The sequence below is a fragment of the Dendrobates tinctorius genome, unplaced genomic scaffold, assembly GCF_039654945.1.
Source record: "Dendrobates tinctorius isolate UK_male_01 unplaced genomic scaffold, ASM3965494v1 ptg000001l, whole genome shotgun sequence".
NCBI lineage: Eukaryota > Metazoa > Chordata > Amphibia > Anura > Dendrobatidae > Dendrobates > Dendrobates tinctorius.
The window spans coordinates 6,535,618-6,557,443 of NW_027361669.1; the positions used below are offsets into that span (position 1 = coordinate 6,535,618).

At 39.2% G+C, this 21,826-nt stretch overlaps 1 protein-coding gene across 1 annotated transcript; it reads left to right on the forward strand.

The window, feature by feature from the left end:
• The first annotated feature begins 1,346 nt into the window (after positions 1-1,346).
• On the forward strand, positions 1,347-18,131 carry LOC141072629 (uncharacterized). The gene is made up of 10 exons (XM_073560185.1): positions 1,347-1,493; positions 3,360-3,397; positions 5,079-5,144; positions 6,877-6,942; positions 7,382-7,435; positions 9,625-9,657; positions 13,202-13,273; positions 14,633-14,698; positions 15,709-15,879; positions 17,961-18,131. Exons 1-9 carry the CDS (start codon positions 1,445-1,447, stop codon positions 15,871-15,873), a joined length of 609 nt encoding a protein of 202 aa, XP_073416286.1. The 5' UTR covers positions 1,347-1,444; the 3' UTR covers positions 15,874-15,879; positions 17,961-18,131.
• The last annotated feature ends 3,695 nt before the right edge of the window (positions 18,132-21,826 follow it).

Below are 21,826 nucleotides of genomic sequence, written 5' to 3' on the forward strand. Positions count from 1 at the left end.
GCGTTCATCATTCTGCCCCATATCCAGCATTCTGCCCCAGTGTTCATCATTCTGCCCCATGTCCAGCATTCTGCTACAGTGTTCATCATTCTGCCCCATGTCCAGCAATCTGCCCCAGCATTCAGCAATCTGCCCCACGTCCAGCATTCTGCTCCAGTGTTCATCAATCTGCCCCATATCTGGCACTCTGCCCCAGTGTTCATCTTTCTGCCCCATGTCCCACATTCTGCTCCAGTGTTCATCAATCTGCCCCATGTCCAGCACTCTGCCCCAGCGTTCAGCATTCTGCCCCATGTCCAGCACTCTGCCTCAGCGTTCAGCAATCTGCCCCATGTCCAGCACTCTGCCCCAGTGTTCATCATTCTGCCCCATGTCCAGAAATCTGCCCCAGCGTTCAGCATTCTGCCCATGTCCATCATTCTGCCCCTGCGTTCAGCATTCTGCCCCATGTCTCTGTCTCCCCCGGGTCCCCCGGATCGCCGCTCTCAAAAATTTTTTAAAAAAAAGTTCTTCTTACCTGGCCGTGGTCCAGCGGCGGGCAACGCTCGCGCTCCCTCCACACTGCAGCGCGCTGTAGCCGGAGACTGACAGTGACGTGAGACGCCGGCGAGGTGCGCGCTGCGGCTGATGTCAGCTGCCAGCCTCCTATTGGCTGGCAGCTGCTAACTATTGACGTGCGGGCCGGCGGGTCCGCATTATCAATAGCGTTTAGCTGCGGCAGCGCCGAGGGCCCGGTTTACCTACCGGTAGGGGCCCGGTGACCAGATGATACCGGGCCCGAGGCGGGCCCCCTCTGCCCACCGGGCCCCATACGCCAGTCAGGGCAGTAATGCCCTGATGGTGGTCCTGTTGGCACTGGCACAAGGACCCCTGACTCATGGGCCCCATAGCCGCCGCGTGGTCTGCTGCTTTTAGCGGTGTACAACTGACTTTAGGGTGGGAGACTTACTTTTTGTGTGATATTTGTTTTAAGGGACGAACATATTCTTTACATTATTTTGATAATAACATTCAAAAGTTGTTCCACATAAAATGGCATATATCATTAGAAAAATAGGGATGCACCATGAAGTCCAAAATATCCCACACCATTAAAGAGTTAATAATATTTATTACTGTTATAAAATTTAGAACTTAAAGACTGGAAAACTGGGTTTAGAAATATTTGCAAATTACTATGAGTACAATGGGACAAAAAAACAAACATAAATTGATTACAATGAAATAATTTTGATAAATATTGACAATATTCACATCCTTGTAATAAAGTAATGGCACGATGACAATGATTTATATTGTGCCAATCAACAAATAAGGAAAGATGACGAGATCACCCTGAAGCATCGTCCGGGGTGTATATAAGGGGAGCACAGAAGATGAAAATTCAAACCCAGCTTTTACTTTCCATTGAAGTTAAGAGCTTGACAACAACTCTTCTTCCATCATGAAAATTGCAGTCATCTTCCTTTGTGTGGCCCTTGCCAGTTTTATTGGTGAGTTATTATACTGGTCCCATTTTATTGCAAAATATGTTTTATGAAATATCTGCAATGTTTTACTTGTTTAAATGTTGTGCCTGAAAATGTCTTTAATTCATATTTGAAATCTGTAATAATAAATTAATATTAGTTCCTATAGTATGCTGTTCTCTATGAGGAAAAAAAAGTCCTGAACACTGGAAGACAAAAATCCAACATTCAAGTGAAAAACATGGCATGTGGCCCAAACTTTGATCTTTTTTTTATTTATTTTTTTATTTAGACGGCTGTACAAACTTATGTGTTGTTAAACTAAGGCCTCATTCACACCTTCAGTATTTGGTCAGTATTTTACATCAGTATTTGTAAGCCAAAACCAGGAGAGGAATAATCAGAGGAAAAGTAGAATAGAAACACGTCACCACTTCTGGATTTATCACCCACTCCTGGTAATGGTTTACAAATACTGATGGAAAATACTGACCAAATACTAATAGTGTGAACGTGGCCTTAGGAGAACAATTCTATTAAAAAAATATAACTCGTCCCAGATTCTACTTGTTTCTTTGATACACAATTTCCAGTTTAATCTTGGTTCATCTATTCAGTCAGTTTACTTTTCTTTTTTAACACTGTTAATCATTGCTATCCATTAATTCAAATGCTAATTAGGTCTACTACTTTTGACATCATTTGTGCTAGCAACCACTTACTGTCCGAGCCTGTTTGGATCTTCATAACCAGTTATTTTTTATGTTTCGCCTTTCTGCATTTTGGCAGTTCTAGCTAACTCTTTAACTCTTTTATTTTATCTTTGATGTGACTGTTTGATTTGTTTTATGCAGGAGAAATTGTAATGTGGTCACTGTTGACGTGTAACTCAATGGGTAAAATGTCCAATATCAGGGCTTTGTCCTGTCCTGGGCTTGTGAGAGGCAGTTATGCTGTGATCAGACATTCTCCACCCCTTCAATGCTGCAAAAAACTCTTGTCTATTCTAAAACATTATTTTTAATTTATGTGGTTACATTAGTATAGTTGTTGAAACATTTTCAAAAACAATTAGCAATAGTCAATAAGGCCCACAAAAGCAATGGATATGTTCTGGGTGGACTTACCAGTAGTGATGAGCGAGTATACTCGTTGCTCGGGTTTTTCCGAGCATGCTCGGGTGACCTCCGAGTATTTTGGCGTGGTCGGAGATTTAGTTTCTTTCGACGTAGCTGCATGATTTGCAGCTGATGGACAGGCTGAATACATGTGTGGAATGCCTGATTGTTACGGAATTCTCACATGTATTCAGGCTGGCCAGCGGCCGCAAATCTTGCAGCTGAGATGACAAAAACTAAGTCTCCGAGCACGCCAAAATACTGGGAGGACACCTGAGCATGCTCGGGAAATCCCGAGCAACGAGTATACTCGCTCATCACTACTTACCAGCTCTAAAATAGCCTATCATGGCGACTGCTGGTAGTGTTCAGCCCACAAAGGTTTTACAAATTCAGATAATTCCTTTGGAGAACATTAGTGAAAAACAATTAAGACAAAATGTGGAGATTTTCAACCGGTTCCTGCATTTAATCAATACCAGAAGGGATTCAGTGTAGAACAGAATGAGCTTCCTGTGCTATGGATAGCTTGGAAATTTAGTTGACTCTAACAATAAATACAATAAATGACATCTCTTTTGCTGATAAAGTATTCATAAAGCAATGAATACGTGATTGATTATATTGTATGTCAAAGTTCACCTTATTGATTCTTTATATCCCTCCATCTCTGTGCTTTACATGGGTTATGTAACATTGACTTAAATCTGAGCTTCAAAATTTTTCTAAAATCAAGAAATATTTATTTTATTTCTCTATTTTATTCTTACAGACACCAGTAATGGATTTAGCAAAGGGAAGTCTTTCAATGTAAGAGATAATTTTTTCTTTCTTCTAGAACGTCTTACAGTTCAGTAGATCCCAGTGTCACTGGGAAACCATGAGATCAGTTTCTTTTTATTGCCCAGTATTGTCTATAAGTGAGTGATACTGCATGATGAAAAGTAACAAGAACCTAGAATTTCTAGTGATACTGTGATCTTGTTCTTCACTGGTTAGACATTGAGGCTTACTACCTTTCATAATGAGCACAACTGGAACTTCTTCAGTGCCATCTAGAACCTCTTAGATTAAGTCTCTTTCTTCCATAAAATGGTATTTGCTCATAATTTACAATTTGTGTGTGAATTTAGGTGTGAATACAAACACATCAGCATCGGGATAAGACTGATAATAATGAATAGGCCTCTCTTTGGACAGCTGTGGAAGACATCTTGTTTTTGTGAAATTTAATTGCTCTCAACAAAGCTGGCCAATTGACCATACTCATTAGATGGCTGCCAAACTATGCTTTGCCGATTGGGTGGACAGCCATTTCTGTTCTTCTCTCTCATGTAGAGGAGCAATTCATTTGGCAAAACATTCCTGTATTCTCTATTAGAAAGCAGTTTCGAAACATATCTGGTGACAACTCATTTCCAGGAGAATTAAATGTTTGGCTCTTCGAAATCAGACATGCCCGATGAACATCTTCACCATTGATCAGTGGTCTGGGGCTCCCTACACATTATATAGATGACTGAACACACTGATACCTCTCTCCTTAAGTGATGATGTCAGAGGAAATAAGGTGTAGGCAATTTCAATTTTAAGGTCTGTTTGCTTTGTAATTCAAGAGATCAACCGGTGATAGAGCTGTCTAGCAACGGCTTTCTGTACTCTCTGCTCAAAAACATATGAATATTCGTCTGACTGTACTCTCTACTCAAAAACATATGAATATTCGTCTGAGCCAAAAATTGAAGCAGGGCAGATAGCTGCTGAACTATTGTTAGGGGCCTAAAGGTGGCAGTATGGCAGACTAAAGGTGTCAGAAGACCAGTTGCAGGCTGTCAATATTCTGGAGGATGGCCCTGAACTGTGAATTGCACATTTGTAAGGGAGATAAAAATGGGAGAAAATTGCACAATTGTATTATATATAAAAGCGCTAGGTATACGTGGAGAAGTGGGGGTAATTACAAAGGTAATATGCAAGTCTAGTCTAGGGTTTTCAATTAAAGGGAATATTCATCTTGGACAGGGCTGGTCCACTACAGGGCAGGAAGTAAAGCATTCGATAGCAAGGTATCACATCTACAAGAGTATTATTTTGTTTCTCTTACTGATTGCAATTAATCTTTTTACCAAATGAATGCACAGAAATGCAGGGTCTTCTCTACACTGGCAAATAGATAAGTAGAGGGTTTTTCTCTATGTACTCTTAATAGGGTAATAGAATATGTCGTTTCCAAACCTGTAGCCTCCTCGAAGGTTAGTGTCCTGTCAACTTAAAGCAGCCGCTTAGCACCACAATTCCTCTTTTAATGAGAGACTGATATCGCAGAATAAAAGTTGCAACTAGCCACACATTTGCCATGCAATGCCCATCATAGGGAAGATGTAGAATTACATGGTGTTTGTTTTTATGCCATTATGGTTAATCAAACATAAAAACGATGTTCTCATTAGTGATAGTTGCTTTTATTTCAAACTTGCTTTTTTGATTTCAGAAAGACAAAGTTGACTTCTATGTCCGTTCCTGCCACTCAATCGGTCAAAAAGTGGAGCTTTTGCAGGTAATTTTCTTACATCTTGCATACATTTGAGAGACAGACAAAAAGTTGACTAAGCTTTGGGAGTGCACAGGGATGCCACATGCATTTATATTTCCATAGTAACCTATATGCAGCTTAAGACACACTAAGTCTACACATGTACAATTTTCAATATTTTATATATCAGCATGTAACAGACATTTACATTCAGAGCATACGATGAAATCACTTCCAAGCCTGGCACAGGAAATGTTGCTAAAAATAATAATATTATACTGCATTTAGTTGCTACTCCCTGAGAATGTGTTATTACACTGACCCACCTGGAGTCATGGTAGTGTATGAGTAGAGAGACCGAGAAAAGGGTGTTCATGGTCATGTGTCACTCTTTGATCTTGGAGGAAAGAGACAAAACACACTAGTATATACTGTAAATCATATGGTCATAAGATAACAACCCCTTCACTCTCAGTCACTTTTTCGTTTTTTGCACGGCAGTCTTTTCCTCCCTTTCTTTCACAAGCCATACCATTTTTATTTTTTGACAATTATGGGGCTTGACTTTTTGCAGGATGGGTTGTAGTTTTAATGATACTATTCATTTTACCATGTAATGTACAAGAAATCAGGAAAAATATTGTAAGAGATCTAAAAGGCCAAAATAAAAAAACAACCACTAAGATTAAGCTGTGGTTTTCTGGGTTTTGTTCATTTGGCATCCATTGGACTGTAAAATTGATTTGGCAACGTGATTCTCCATGTCAGTATGACGGCACATTCCAAACATGTATTGTTTTGTTTTATTTAACTTGTAAAAAGAATGAAAAATGTTATAAAAAAAAATTGCTATTCTCTGAGGCCTGTAATTTTATGCTTACTTTTTCATCAATTGAGCTCTTTGGAGGCTTTTTTGGGCAAGCTGATGTTTTATTCATGCCTTTTTCGGTAACTACATCATTTTGATCAGTTTTTTTTGTAATTTTTTAAATAGGTGCTGCGAACAAAAAACTCAATCCTGGCATTTTGATTTTCTCTCATATTATGGCATTTACCGTTGTTATTAACATTGTTACCGTTAAATAATTTTATACTTTGATAGATCTGACTTTTAAAGATCTATAGAAAACCAACTATGCCTATTTTTTAATTTTTTTTTTGTTATTAATTTGAGAAAAATTAGATGATTCCAATTTTTATATTTTTTTTCATATTTTCCTCCCAAAAATTACTTTTTTTTATTAAGTCCACTTAAGGAAAATGAACCCACAATCAAACTGTATTACAGTACATAGCTGAAATGACCCTCTCCTGTGAACTCAACCATAGGTGCATGAAGCTGATGGGAGCCGGTGTATGGGACACAGGCGATTCTACTATTTCGATGCTGTCTGTGATTGAGAGCGGCATTTAAATGGATAAACTGCAGTGATTGACGTTATCTATAGATGCTGCCGTTACTGCAAGATGTCCGCTCCAAGCGCAAGCATCTGATATGGTGTAATAGCCAAGGCCACGAAGTACGGTACATTATTGGTGACAGAGGTCATGATAATGTGTGTGGAAAGGAATTTGATTTTTCTAGGGAATCACCTATCACAGTGTCACTCACTCTATACATGCTAGAAAACAAGTGGACTTTTCCTTTTCACATAAGACCACGCTTTATCTGGGAAACGTATCATTAAATTGGAAACATCACACAATGTCTACATGTGCCACAATAAAATTAAGATGATTTTACTGTTCTTTTCAGACATGTCCTGAACACGAACTGGAGACCAGAAAGAAGTGTCTATTAGAGGACTTGCTTTTTGATCTGGTATTTATTTTAAACATTTATTTTAAATGTTATACATTTTATTCATATCTTTTTTTGTTTTATAAAAAGTGTCAAGGATTTTCATTTTAATATAACAAGAAAGAATATATAAAAATGTACTGGAAGCAAATAAGCAATTAGGCTTTCAATGCCTAAGTTAAGCATAGGTCTTGAACAGCAAATAAATGATTAAAAGTACGTGAAATAAAATCAAAATTATAATAATAATACTTTTTTTCATAATGAAAACCTTCACAATTTCTCGAGAACAAAAAATTAGATGGTGTCAGCATTTTAAGTGATAAAACACATGGGGCAAAATAGAGGACATAGGAAACATATCAAAGATAATTTTCACGGCTATTAATCTATTCCTGATAGATAATTCACGTGTGATTGAAAAAGTTTACTATTTTAATTAAAACTTTTTTCTTTTCAGAAAATGTTATCCTTTGACCTGGACTCTACTTTGGAGGAAGTTTTAAAAATAACGGTAAGGTCCTTCCTAGCTCATTTATAGTGTTGATTATGTTATTTTATGACGTTATATTGGTTTAATCCCTATAATGATAATTACATATCCTGACTTGCGGGGCACTCATGTAATGTATACTCATCACTTAAATCAATAGAAGATGAACTTTTGAAGTTGGAGTAAAAGAAAAATAGTATACATTTGTTACGATGTAAGCAAATTATCGAAACATCTTAAAAAATAAAATACGATCAGTCAATTAAATACATAAGTTTCTATATTTTTTACTTTTCTAAGTTTTTATTAAAGTGATATAACTTTGATATATATATATATATATATATATATATATAAATAGAAAAGGGTCATGACTATTGGTAGACCAATAGGTCTATTCGGTTACTTAAAGGACCATGCCAGTGGATGCTGCCTTGCTCTCCATACACTTGCATGAAACGAGGCAGCGCCCTCTAGTGGGCCACTCCTACTAGACCGCCATGTCACTAGACGGCCTAGGCTCAATACAAGTGTATGGAGCGATGCAACACCCACTGGCCAATGGCATGTATAACTCATAGTACCTCTGTTCCCGAGTCTGAAACTAGCGAATCCCTGCAGCGCAAAGTGCATGGACTAGGGGGATTTGTAAGTCTGCAATCACATAGAGTGACATTAAAATCTGTAATAATGCAGTAATAATGCATTACTATTACAACAGAGCTATAATATGATACACATAAAAATCTATCCAGTCCCAAGTGATCATGCAGTTTGGACTAGCTCAGACCTATTCACTCGAATGGGATAAGCTGGGGTGCTAGGCACAGCCACTCTCATATGAACATTGAGGGACTACAGTGAATACAGTGAATGGGCAATAATGCTCCAGATCATTTGTCCTGGGTGACACAGATGACCACTGATAATCTTCTGAACTATACTAAAAATAAACCACCAACATAAAATCCACTTTAAAATTATTATTATTATTCATTATTATAGCGCCAATTATTCCATAGCGGTTTACAAGTGAAAAAGGGGCATAAATAGATAAGTACAAAAAACATGAGCAATACAAGGCACACGCAAGTACAGAAGGAGAGAGGACCCTGCCCGCGAGGGTTCAGTCTACAGGGATGCGTGAGGATACACTAGGAGAGGTTAGAGCTGGTCGTCAAGTTAAGAAATATTCTTTACAAATAACTATTCATAAATGTGAGACACATGAAACACAATGTATCCATTATTTTCTTTTCCCTCTCATGTAAAAATAGTGTATGAAGAGGAGACAACTATTTAGCAATAACTGTAAAAATTATTTTCCGGAATGCAGAGTTAAAATTGTGCTAAAATCTGTGGCAAAGTTACTGTTTTGAATAGATAGTAAATAACTATATGTACAGACTTCAATTTTGTTATATAGACAGTTCTGGGAAATATCTCTAAGAATGCTTCTGCGGAAAACTGAAAAATGAATAGTCCTCAATGATTAATGCCTTTCAATAGCCAACAGAAATGGTAGTGAAAAATAGCAAGTTTTTGACGCTAAGGCCCCACATATACCTTACATGACTGTCGGCCGTACGATGGTTTGGCCAAATGAACAGCCGGCAGCTACCTTGACCGTCTCTCCCATACACAAAGGAACATTTACATTGCTGAGCACTCCCGTTTTCTCTACGTGAGAGCCACTGCCAGACATCTTATCTCTAAATTACAAAAAGACCCACACTACATCGGTCTCTTCATCAGTCATGGTTTAACTCAATATCTGAAGAGTTACCTAAGTAGTCTTGAAAGCTTGCTAATTATTCCACTTTTTCATTAAGTACTTGACAGGCATAAACTATAAACCACTGTGGGCTATCACTTTTTATTGTTTTGATTTTCTGGCTAACACGGTACAAAAATATACTTTTATTCCTGTAACACCTATGGAAAACTGAATTCGTTTATGGAAGTCAAAATTGCAAAAAATAAGCAAAGAAATGTTACAAAAACTAAGCTATTTTTTATCTTATAAAATAATGCATTCTAGAAACGCAAAATGGAAATGTGATTTTTTTTCAGACATTTTAATCGTTTTCATCTGACACACATCCAAAAGCTGCAACAATACTAAAAATCTGAACTTACCCTTTTACTCATTGTATATGTGTCAAAGATAATAATCATGTAAATTTAACTTTTCATTCTTTCTTGTTTAGGGACTACCATTAAATATCGTTAATGGTATCTTGGTAAGTAGCAATCTGCAATTTTAAGAAAATTTCCATCAAGATCTTCAGAATAGACATATTATACAGTTTTTCTGCTGGTCAAAAGACAGTTAAAACTAAGTTTGCAAGTTAAATATTGTTCTGTTCTATTGTATTTCCCACTATCATGACCCAGAAAAAAATGAAGAAAAAGGGAGGTTCTTAAAAATGAAATGACTGCGGGAAAATCTATTTTTATATGAGGCTTGATTGTTAAAGAAGCGCTCTCGCCAAAATTTTTACCCTCTTAATATATTGCAAGCATCACATTATACAGCACTGTGTACTCATAATTGATCATTTCATCTTTCTACCCAGCTAATTCTTCTCTTTTCTCTGCTCTATGTAGAAACATGAAATCTCTTTTCAGGCATTTATTAATCCCCTCTTCAACTCTTGATCCAGCTGCTCCTCCATCTGCCAACGACTTTTGCAGTGACTTATGAGTCATGTAGGGAAAATTAACCTCCTGTTTCTACATAGAGATTAGAAGGATTCAGCTAGTCTGTTTGTAATCACGTGATGTCATAGACCTGATAGGAAAGAGAAGAATCAATTGGTTAGAATGGCAAAATTAGCAATTGTAAGTGCACAGTGCTATAAAATATGATGATTGCAATATATTAAGACGATACAAGTTTTGATGGGAGTGCTTCTTTAAGGCTGGTTTCACACTTGCTTTTTTTGCGCAAAAAAACGCATGCTTTTTTTCCTATACTTTACATGGGTGCGCATACACATGCGTTTGTACACGTTTGTATGCGCATGCATTTTTTTGTAGTGTGCACTCGGGTGCACAAAATGCATCCTGTTGCATTTTTTGTGCGTCCGACTTGTCCCAAAAAAATGCATGCGCACAAAATTCGCCCAAACACCCATTATAGTCTATGGGTGCGCTGATGTGCACATGGTAATGCGCACGTCAGCGCAAAAGAAGCATGTGTTTTTTTTAAAAACCATGCGCAAAACTGCAAAAAACGCACACAAACGCACTATGTGTTTTTATGTGCGTTTGCACTGCGCACGGTGCGCAGCACAAAAAAAACCCAAGTGTGAAAGTAGCCTAAGATATGTACTATATGGTCAAGACACTAATTAAACTGGAAAGGGCATATGATCCACCTTCCTCTAAATGTATAGTCTAATAGAAATCAAAAAGAAAAAACAGCTTAAGGAGAACTACTGTATTGCATTTGACAAGCTTTCTGTATGGAACTTGAGAACAGAAGGGTGCTACAAAAAATTCTGCTAGATCAGAAAATGTCTGACTTGAAATTTAATGTATGTGTGGGATACTAAAATGCTTCAGGATGATCGAAGAAAAAGCTTTAGCCTATTATTTATATTTTTACAACAGAATGGCCTGATTTATATAATTTATATATTAAGTATGTGGACTACATGAGAACCTAGCTTTCTTGTTTAAAATCAGGTTATATTATATATATATCTATATACTGATATATAGATATACTGTATATATATGTATATATGTGTGTGTATTTATTTCCTCAGACTGCTCAACTTTAAAACTCTCTTACAGATTTAATTAATCTACTGCATATACTCGTGTATGAGCTGAGATTTTCAGCACACTTTTTTGTGCTGAGAACACCCCCCTAGGCTTATACACGAGTCATTGTCCAGAAAGCCGGCGGGGGAAGGGTAGCGGCGGAGCAGAGGCAGGAGCCGGTGGCTGTGGCACAGTGACAGCTGCAGCTGCTGGCTAACAGAGGACATCATACTCACCCTCCTCATGCCATCGCTGCATCTCCGTTGCTGCATCTCCATCCCTGCATCTCTGTCCCGGTGCCGGCAGCTCTTCCCCTGTGCTGAGCGGTCACAAGGTACCGCTCACTACGGTAATGATTATGCACGCGCCTCCACTCCCATAGGCCTGGAATGCTTATTCATTACCTTAATGAGCGGTATCACGTGACCGCTAAGATCAGGAAGAGCTGCCGCGCCGAGACAACGGAGATACAGCGACGGCGCGAGGAGTGTGAGTAGGACCAGGGAATGTGAGCCATGCATACAACGATGGGAGGGGGTGAGCCATGCGGGACTGAGGGAGCTGAGCCATGCGGAACCGGGGGAGTCATGCAGGACCGGAGAGCCATGCATACAACAGCGGGGAACCACACATAGCCCGACAGGATGGGGGGAGCCACACATAGCAGGACAGGATTGGGGGAGCCACGCATTGCAGGACAGGACGGAGGAGCCACACATACCAGGACAAAACGGGGGAGCCACATACCAGGACAGGACGGGGGAGCCACGCATAGCAGAACAGGGATAAAGGGACAATGCATACCCAGCTTATACTTGAGTCAATACGCTTACCCAGTTTTCCATGGCAAAATTAGGTGCCTTGTCTTATACTCGGGTCGGCTCATACTCGAGTATATATGGTAATTTGGAGACGTCTGAGATTCTTTCGGTATTAAGTTGATGTTTTCGATAAACTTATTACAAATGTTAAATGGAAGAAATTGATTCTAAAACATTGGATGCAACCATGCTAGATTTGAGGAAGGAAATAAATACAAATATTGAAATTGAAAGACAGCAATATAAAACAATATAAAAAAGGAAAATAGGTCTCATTTTTCATACATTGGGTTAATAAAACTCAAGATCTTGTCCTGAAAAAATGTCTTTATATTAAATAGGAGACTCCTTTTTGCAATCATGGAAATTTCATTATTTCCATGAGTGATATTGTATGATATTCTTTTCAATATTTAAAATGCTCCAAATGTTTCAAGCATTTTGATGGCATTTTTTAACTAGTGTCTGTAGTGGCATTTTTTTCACTTTTTGCATATATGTATTTTTTTGGAAGGGGGTTAATTTTTTGTCTTAACTTTTTAAAGTCCTCTAGAGAAACCCAAGTAAAAATGGCAGATAAAAAACACTGCCTAGAGCATGATACTATTTTTAAAAAACTAAATAGACCCTAAAACACTATAAGAACATAAAATACAAATTATGCTGTGTAAAATTGCATAATTTACTATAGCCAATACAGTACCGTATGGCAGCAGTGATTTTTAACATAAAAAATGTCAAAAAATGGTACTAAGAGTGCTTTCTTTGAATACAACCTTAATTTTATTTGCACTACACTGTGTAAACAAGGCCTGTGTAAACAGGATTGTTCCATATGTCCTAATAGGTGATTTGGATGTTATTAAGGAAGTATGCAGCTGTTTGCCATATGGTAGAGCTGCTAACAATAGTGGCCTGCTATTTAGGTAGTGCTTTGCTGACTTTTAGCTCATTTTTATTAGGACAGAGCTAAGGTTTGTGACCATAGATTAACAACAGTGTCTACAAGTAGTCAGAGGTAGTCTAAATTCCACCCCCGTCTCATTGGTTCAGGCTGTTGCCTCTCACTTCCATGCAGCTATACATCACATTGGCTTTGGTAAGGAAGACTAAAGAATTGCTGGAAGGCTTTGTTACATTTATTTGTTGTTTAGGAAAACTGTTATAACATAAATTAATCTTTGCATTTCAGACAAATAATTTGGAAGCCATTTTAAGTTTAACAAGTATTGAAAACCTCATAAGTCCACTTCTTTTGGTGGTGGTAAGTTACTTTTATGTATAGTGCGTTATACGACACACGGGGTAAGGGGATAAGGAAAAATCACTGAAAAACAACCAGCAATATGTAGACACAAGCACAATATATGTACTATATTACACATATAATTAAGAAAAGTTAAAGGGGTATTCTCCAAATCTGTCTTGAGCAACTCAAAGCTATGCAGTTTTCTTACTTCCTTGTTCCATTCAGGCATTCCTTTGTGAGTGATAGTTCTGGTCAGGGATCCGTCCTACTAAAACATATTAAAGGACCTTTCTCACATAGCGATATTGCTAGCGATATCGCTAAAGCGCCACCGATTTTGTGACGCAACAGCGATGTCGCTAGTGATCTCGCTTTGTGTGACACGTACCTGTGACCGGCCCCCCCGCTGGATATTGCTGATCGCGCTCGAATGGCCTGGGCCATTTTTTCATCATTGGCATCCCGCTGGCACCGACTAGCAACGCATGGACGCAGGCGGAAGTCGTCATCATCGCTGCGGTGTGACAGGTAACAGCGACCCCCGATGGATCGCTTAGCGCTGCTATATCACTGTGAGAGCTGCCTGTGTGGCAGCTCACTAGCGACCATTTAGCGATGCACCAGCAATCCTGACCAGGTTGTATCATTGTCGGGATCGCTGGTGTATCGCTAAATGTAAAGGGGCCTTAACTGTCTGATAGTGTTTGTTCTGAGTCTACAATGTAATCACTGTACTTGTATATAGTGATATCAGTGCATTTTTAACAAGCACAATGTTCAGGAAAGTGAGAGCCATGATTAGGAGAACTGCTCTGGAAACTGCTGACAGTGGGGCCTGGGGTCCTGATTCTACAGAATTAATAAGAACCCTATCAGCAGCTGACACTGTGTAGGTGGGGGGAGATGAGGAGAATACTGATATATAGAAATGAACGGACTGGAAAGAGCTAACTGGGATGTTTAGAATTAACTCCTTTCCTGGAATATAACTACTGCTCAAACTCAGCCAGAGCCTGGTGGATGAGCGCCTTGGAAACAAACTGTACACTATGTAAGATAAAAGCTCTTATAGCAGGAGAATGAAAACAGTTAGAAAAAGCAAGCCAATTGCAATTTTGCTTTTTTTTTTAATTCTGTCTATCTGTACCAAAGTAATACCATGAGAATACCCCTTTAATGTAATGAGAGTGTGCAGTATTGAAGATTTCTAAAATAAAATGTTTCACAAAGCAATAGTAAGCTTTGATTGTATAATTCAATTACCTTCAATATTTATTGAAAAAATAAACCTCCCCAGTGTTAGAACTTACAACATAGCATAGGAAACCTAAATGAATACACTGAAGACATGGTCTTACATTTGTTCATCTATAGGAAGGATGCATGGCAAAAGTTGGAATTCTTTTGAAAGATAAGCTGGAGTTATTAAACGGCGTTTTGGTAAGTTTTGCATTTCTGTATCAATATGTATGTGTGTGTTATATACTGGATGACACATGGCTAGTCACATCAAGTCAGGATACTTTTCACAAAGCCATTTATCACAATCCTGGTCTATGACCTTAGAGAAATATGTTCTTTAATCAAACCTATTTCTAAACTATCACTGAAAATGGCAACATACAATTTGCCATTAAAGTAATTATACATTTAATGGAATTAATTACAGTGATTTTCAAGATCTCTGTTCGCTGTAATTCTATGGACGCATTCATTCTTCAAGATGTGTCCTCAGGATAGGTCATCAATATCAGATCAGTGGGGTCCAACATCTGGCTTTGATCAGTTGTTAACGGCGGGGACTGGATGTACGAGTGATGGGAGCTGAAGAGCACAGCTGCGTTCAATGAGTAGATCTGCAATTTAGCTTCTACACAAAAGGAAAGGACCTAAGCTGCAGTTCTCGGTTCCTATTTCTCTCAACAGGTACTATAAACAGTGTACCATACATCTGATCCCCCGGATGTCGGACCCCCCAGTCATCTTACATTGGTGACCCATCCCATGGATTGGTCATCAATACATAATTAGTGGATAACCCCTAAGCAATTGTCGCATCCAAGGGCAGCCCCTTATCCATATACCATGTCAGGACATACGGACATCTTGATGGACTTTATCTGATAAAGTCTGCTCTATATGTTAAAATAGAAAACACTAAACAAGATGGATTTTATACTTAGAAACACATAGACCATTTACGTATTTCATAGATCGATTTTCTTCTAAATGGCTACCAAGCAATAAATACTACATTTCCCCTGCAGCAGTCTCGGCTGGGGAGATCTAAAAGCGGATCTCATGAACATTCATTTTAAAGAGGCGGTGAAGAGACTGCCCCTATAACATGAATCAATTATTAACTTGTCAAATTTCTGGAAACTAATGGGTTTATTGGCCTACTTTCTAGCAAGATTCATATTAATAACAAATATATACTTTTTTTTCAGGGTTCTGTGACGAGTTCGCTGTCCGTTTTTTCTGTTCTCCACGGTACACTTTCAGGAGTTTTATCTTCCCTGACTGGTACCCTGCTTGGAAGTGTCCTCGGTGATTTAACCCCAGTTATCAGCTCTTTGACTGGAGGTTTACTAGGCAATGGCATACTAGGCTAAACAAAGGTAATAGAATGGATAGTCTCCATTTCCAATATTTATATTCCTTTTTCAGTTAATCATAAATCATACAATATGAACAGATTGTATGACAATATAATAATTATTATTCAGTTCTTCACACCAAATTTAAATTACTTTGACATTGCATCGATTTTGTTCAGAGTTTAGTCTAATCGAGAAAATACTACAGGCACCAGCTTAGTTTTTCAATGAATCGAACACTTCATAATGTAGCTTGTTCTTCAGGAGCATATCACTGTCCGCAGCAAGCCACGCACATGGTTTTTAGGTAAAAAGCTACTTAGGTTGTAAAACGATACCTCCATTGAGGGGTTATACCTATCTCTGAGTTTTATAGGCAAGATGGGAACAGCTACTTTTAGGTCCCATCCTCCAGAGGCGGGGTTCCAAAAATAGCCGAGTACTGCTGCGCTACTTTCTGTTACTGTTTGTGTAACTTCCATGCAAATGAATAGGAATTCTGGAAACAGTCTAGCAAAGCGATCTTTCCTAATTTTGCAAATAGCGAATTACACCAATGGTGTGCTCATTGTCTCTATAACTTTACAGGGGTATTCCCATCTTCAAGATCATATCCCAATATGTAGTAGGTGTAATAATAATAATATTGGCAAATACCTCCAATTAGAAATGTAGTATAGTTCTTCTGATTCACTATGTCTCTTTCCTCATGTGCAGGCACTCCAGGACCTTAGTATCCATTGTTATGATCACTGATATAGTGACAGTTGGTTAACTAGTTGCTAATGGTCATAGCCATGGATACCTAAGGTCCTGCAATGCCTGCACATGAGGAAAGAGACATAGTGAATCAGAAGAACTATACTACATTTCTAATTAGATGCATTTGCTAATATTATTATTATTTTTATTATTATGCTTACTATATACAGTATTGGGACAGGATATTGTCCATGGGTATATCCCTTTAAGCAAAGATGCATCTCTGATAATACGTAGATTCATTAAGACGGGGAAAAAACTGATCCCATTGCACAAAGCTGTGACATTTGACACACAAAATAAGTTCTTACTTAAGAGTACACATAGTGGATTTATTTTTTTTTATCATCACACAATTTTTTATGGTGTATTTCATTCCAAACTGTAGACCATCATGTAAAAAAACAGCTCTCATGCACATATGTTGATGGAAAAATAAAAAAGTTACTGATCTTAGAAGGCTGGGGTAAAAAAATAGTGAAAATAACTAAGGCGAGAAGGGAATCATTTTTATTATCAGTGAAGTCCATAAATGCTGAGATGAGTAATATTATGAGGGATGGCCTCTTGGGGAGGGGGCATGGGAGGGTACAATGCTTGAATTAAATAAAAAAAAAACTATACATCAATATTGTGAGCCTTTTGCTGGATGTGCACCAATGTTCATTCTAAGAGGATCTAACTACAGGGTGGATCATTTATAAGTATACACCGAGGTGGGCCATTTAAATGTATAAACCTAAATTAAATGGGAATGGTTGGTGATATCAACTTCCTGTTTGTGGCTCATTCGTATATGGGAGGAGGAAAACTTTTCAAGATGGGTGGTGACCATGGCGGCCATTTTGAAGTCGGCCATTTTGGATTGCAACTTTATAAATGGCCCACCCTGTACTATAACCCCTATAGCGATAGTCAGCCATGTAACTTTTGTAAATGACAGACCAGAGCTTGGTGCTAGGCCACTTTTTTCTGTGTTTACCAGGGACCACAGTGGCATTGGCAATATGTCCAAGCAATACTACAGGTGCCAAGGTTCATTAAGTTCCTTTTAACTAGTGAGAGTAGAGTGTCTGTTACTCCGGAATAGTCTTTTACACTAATTTTGGTGTGGGAGTATGAGCGGTTGATGACACATTCTACAAACTCTGGCTTGGCAAGCAACAGACTTGAGTTTTCCATTTCTTTAAATGTTACTGGTGTGATTTTTGTACGAATTTAGACACACATACTGTATTGTCAGAGGATCCAACTAGTTTCACAAAAGATGAGGTTACACGCATACATACGTATATTATCTTGCATGATTTACCACTAACTATGGCTTCTTATGTTCGCAGGTTCTTCGCATCATTATGACAAAGTCATGTCATAAGTTTTCTTTCTTTCTAAACAGCTTTCTATCTATAAATTTGGGTAAATTTCTCATTGGATGAAAATCATATCTGCCGAAAAAAAATTAAGCTTGTTTCTGGTTCTTAATAAATGAAATTCTGAGCATTACAATAAAAGTTCCTGTTGAATTATTTGAAACACTTGGATAATGTGGACAAATGGACAAACACTTGATCGCATAGTATCAGGATAATTATGGTTCATAGACCCTCTCTGCTCAGTTATACAATATATATTTTCTACCTTTATTTAATAAAAGTTATTTAGGTTAGAAATTAAGTTAAAACTAAAGCGGCCAAACAGAAAACATTAGTTGAAGGAAATTTGTCAGCAGATTTTTGCTGTGTAATCTGTGAGCAGCCTGAGGTAGGAGCTGAGAGCCTGATTCCAGTGATGTGTTAATTACTAGGATCTGTGCTACTGTTTCAATAAAATCAGTATTTTATCAGTAGGAGAATATCACCAAATGACTATCAATATCTGACATGAAATCAGAATAAACCTTTTTAGGACTACCATAATTATTAACATTTGCCAAATGCCAGAATAATGAGAGATAGAGAATGTTTTAAGCCATTTTTATTATTTACTGCAAAATCAAAAGTTTCCATACATTTCATTAGAATTTGGTACCATTGCCCTTAAACTGAATGACTTGGGTCAAACCTTTGGGATCTCCTTCCACAAGCTTCTCACAATATTTGGTAGGAATTTGGGCCCATTTCTCCTGACAAAACTGGGGAAACTGATCCAGGTTTGTAGGTCGCCATGTTGGTGAGCTGCTCACTTTTACAGACCCATTGAGCATGTCCTAATTATGACCCTCAAAATCGTATCAGAACAGGACATTCTCTGACCCTCACAGACCTCACTCCTTCTCAGAGCCGTGATTTTCATGGATGTGTGAATGGGTCTATAAAACTCTATGAGCCCATGTGCCAACCAATATAAAAAATCTGGCAGCACACAGACATTTCACACAAATGTGAGAATGTGGAATAAGGGATTTTACAAATAACATTATCACATCATACAGTGCAGATACAGAATAATATCTACATCCAGGCACTTACAGCTGATGTCTCGCCTGATTAGAGTCAATTTCTGCTCTTTCTTCTCCATCTGGTCAGATCTTAATGTTGACCTATCCCAGCAACTAGAGATGAGCGACTTTTCCTTTTTTCGGGTCGAGTCGGGTTTCATGAAACCCGACTTTCTCAAAAGTCAGGTCGAATGAAATCGGCTGACTATAGGAAAAAGTCAAGGTCCGAGTGAAACATGAAACCCAATGCAAATCAATGGGGAAGCAAAGTCAGCAGGGAGTAGAGGACAGTAAACACACCTACAGTGCCCATTTCAATGCCAAAAACATCAATTCTTATAACTGAAGCTTGTCAACCTTAATTTGCTTCATAATAATAGTTACGCATTGAAAACTGGGGGTTATTTGGCTAAAGTTGTGGGGGGGTAGGGCTGGTGCCAGGTTTTCGTGTGCCCTGGGCCAAAGAGTGTCAGTGCGCCCTTTTAACACATACCACAATTCATAAATGCTCCGACTCCCGATACGGCACAGAAGTATAGGTATAGTACAATAAAAATACTTCACTGCTTACATGACATGACTGATATTGTCTATTTTAAATTATTCAATAGCTCAAAAAACGGACAGTATATTACTCCATACAGTATTATGGCCACCACCTAGTGCGCCATACAGAATATTGAGCCCCATATATTTCTCCATACCGAATAATTGGTCACATATAATGTTCCAAACAGTATATGATGAGCTCCACATAATGCTACAGTATATCTTGGTCCCCATGGATGATGCTCCACTGTCTTATGAGCTCAAATAATGCTCCATATATAATGGGACCCATTTCTAATGCTCCAATGTAAAATGGGCCCCGTAAATGCTGCTCCAGTGTCTGATGTCCCCCATTTGGAATGCTCCAGTATATGAAGGGCCAAATGGATGATGCTCCAGTGTATGATGGGCCCCATATCTCTCCAGTGTATATTGCTCCCCAAAAAATGCTCCCAACATTTAAAAAAAATTAAATACCTCTCCTCGCTGGGCAGTGCTGTGCTCTGGACTCCTCAGCATTGCCATCTTCAAGCTCTCTGCACTTGTACTGTTTCAGTAGAGGGCATACAGACATGATGTCAACGTGCTCTCTAACCTGAATATCACTGTCAGGAAACGCGGAAGACGTCATAGCGGTGGAGCAGGAAGAGGTAAGTATTGCAAGTGCTGTGGCCCTGAGCAAGCATGGGGTGGGCCCACTCGTGGGCGATGGCACTGGCACAGGGCCCCACATATTACAACGTTATGTCTGACGGCGAGTAGGCCCTCCCACCGGCAGAGTCACTTTTGCGTGCTATGAAGGGTCCTGTGCCACTGCCGTTGCCCACGAGTAGGACCCCCCACCTGCTCAGGGAATCGGCACTTTAATCTGCACCTTCCTCTGTGTCACCGTGAAAGGTGGTACAGTATGCGGGAAGGGGCACCTGAGTTTCATCAGTGTCACATTCTGGCTCTATAGAGTGCGAGATGAATGTAGTGCTGTGGGTGAATATACCAGCGGAAGCATCTAGCAGTGGCTGTGCATCAGTGCACTCCATCTCCGATTTATGTTGGACTGGGGAATTCAGGATTTCACTTGATACAACAGGCATGGCATGTGAAAAGAGCTCCCTGGAGTAATCTGAATTGTGGGCTGCCGCATCCTGCACTTTGGGTGGGGGTGAAGGAGACAAGGAAAGGGGTGGTTCCTGACCAGAAGCCTGCACTGACCACTCAGTGCTTGCATTTTTGTAAACTTCAGAAGAGGATGTGATAGAGCTGGAGGCTGTTTCGGCAATGTAAGGCAAAACCAGTTCCTGATGCTCCGGCTTTAAAAGCAGTTTACCTACTCCCAGAAAAGGGAGCATTAAAGTCCTTGTTGTGCCAGATGATGACGCAGGCTCAACTCCTCCAGCCTTAGCTGCTATTGAGCTTTTGGCACTACCAGCAGATGCACCACCACCATCAGTACCAGCTGGCCCCCCACACCCAAGTCCGCAGCCTCTTCCACCATAGTTAATAATTTTTTGTGAAAATGGACTGAACACACAAGCAGATATATGGTACTGTATCAGAAGCGGACAGCTCTATACAGTCTAGGGATAATTGTAAATCTCCGTATATATTTCATGAGTCAGACACAGACGGTCACAGGCTCAGTATGGATTAGACAATAATATAAAAATTTGCAAAAGGGTACAGTATCACTAGATACAAAGTATATATAGTGTCATGATCTCAGTGCGGGTTTGACTCGCACATGTGGGGTTAATGTCTGGAACCAGTGCTGATGACTGTCATTTCTGGGGTTAAAGGTTGTGATCCCAGTGCAGGCTTACCTGCACACCTGGGATTTATGATTGTGGCCTCTCCCTGGTTCTGGGAAAGGCTTTTTATAGCCTCAGGAAGCTCCTATCCCCGTCAGTTATACTTTCGCCCTTGGCATAGTGTGGTGACCCCTGAGTGTGTTTGTGCTGTGTTCTTGTTTATCTGATACACTGTGTACGACTTGGTCTGTTCTCTGGATACTGCTTGTTGGATTCTGCTTGGTACCTTCTATGTCTGTTTGGCTTTGACCACTGCCTGGCCCCGACTCTCCGTTCTGTCTCATCCCTGGTACTTTACTGTTATCTCTGTGTATGACCCAGTTTGTCTGACTTTGAGAATTCCTGTATTAGTGTTCTGCCTATCTGACAGCAGGACGCTAAGCCCTGCCCCCTTGCGGTCACATGACCGTAGGTC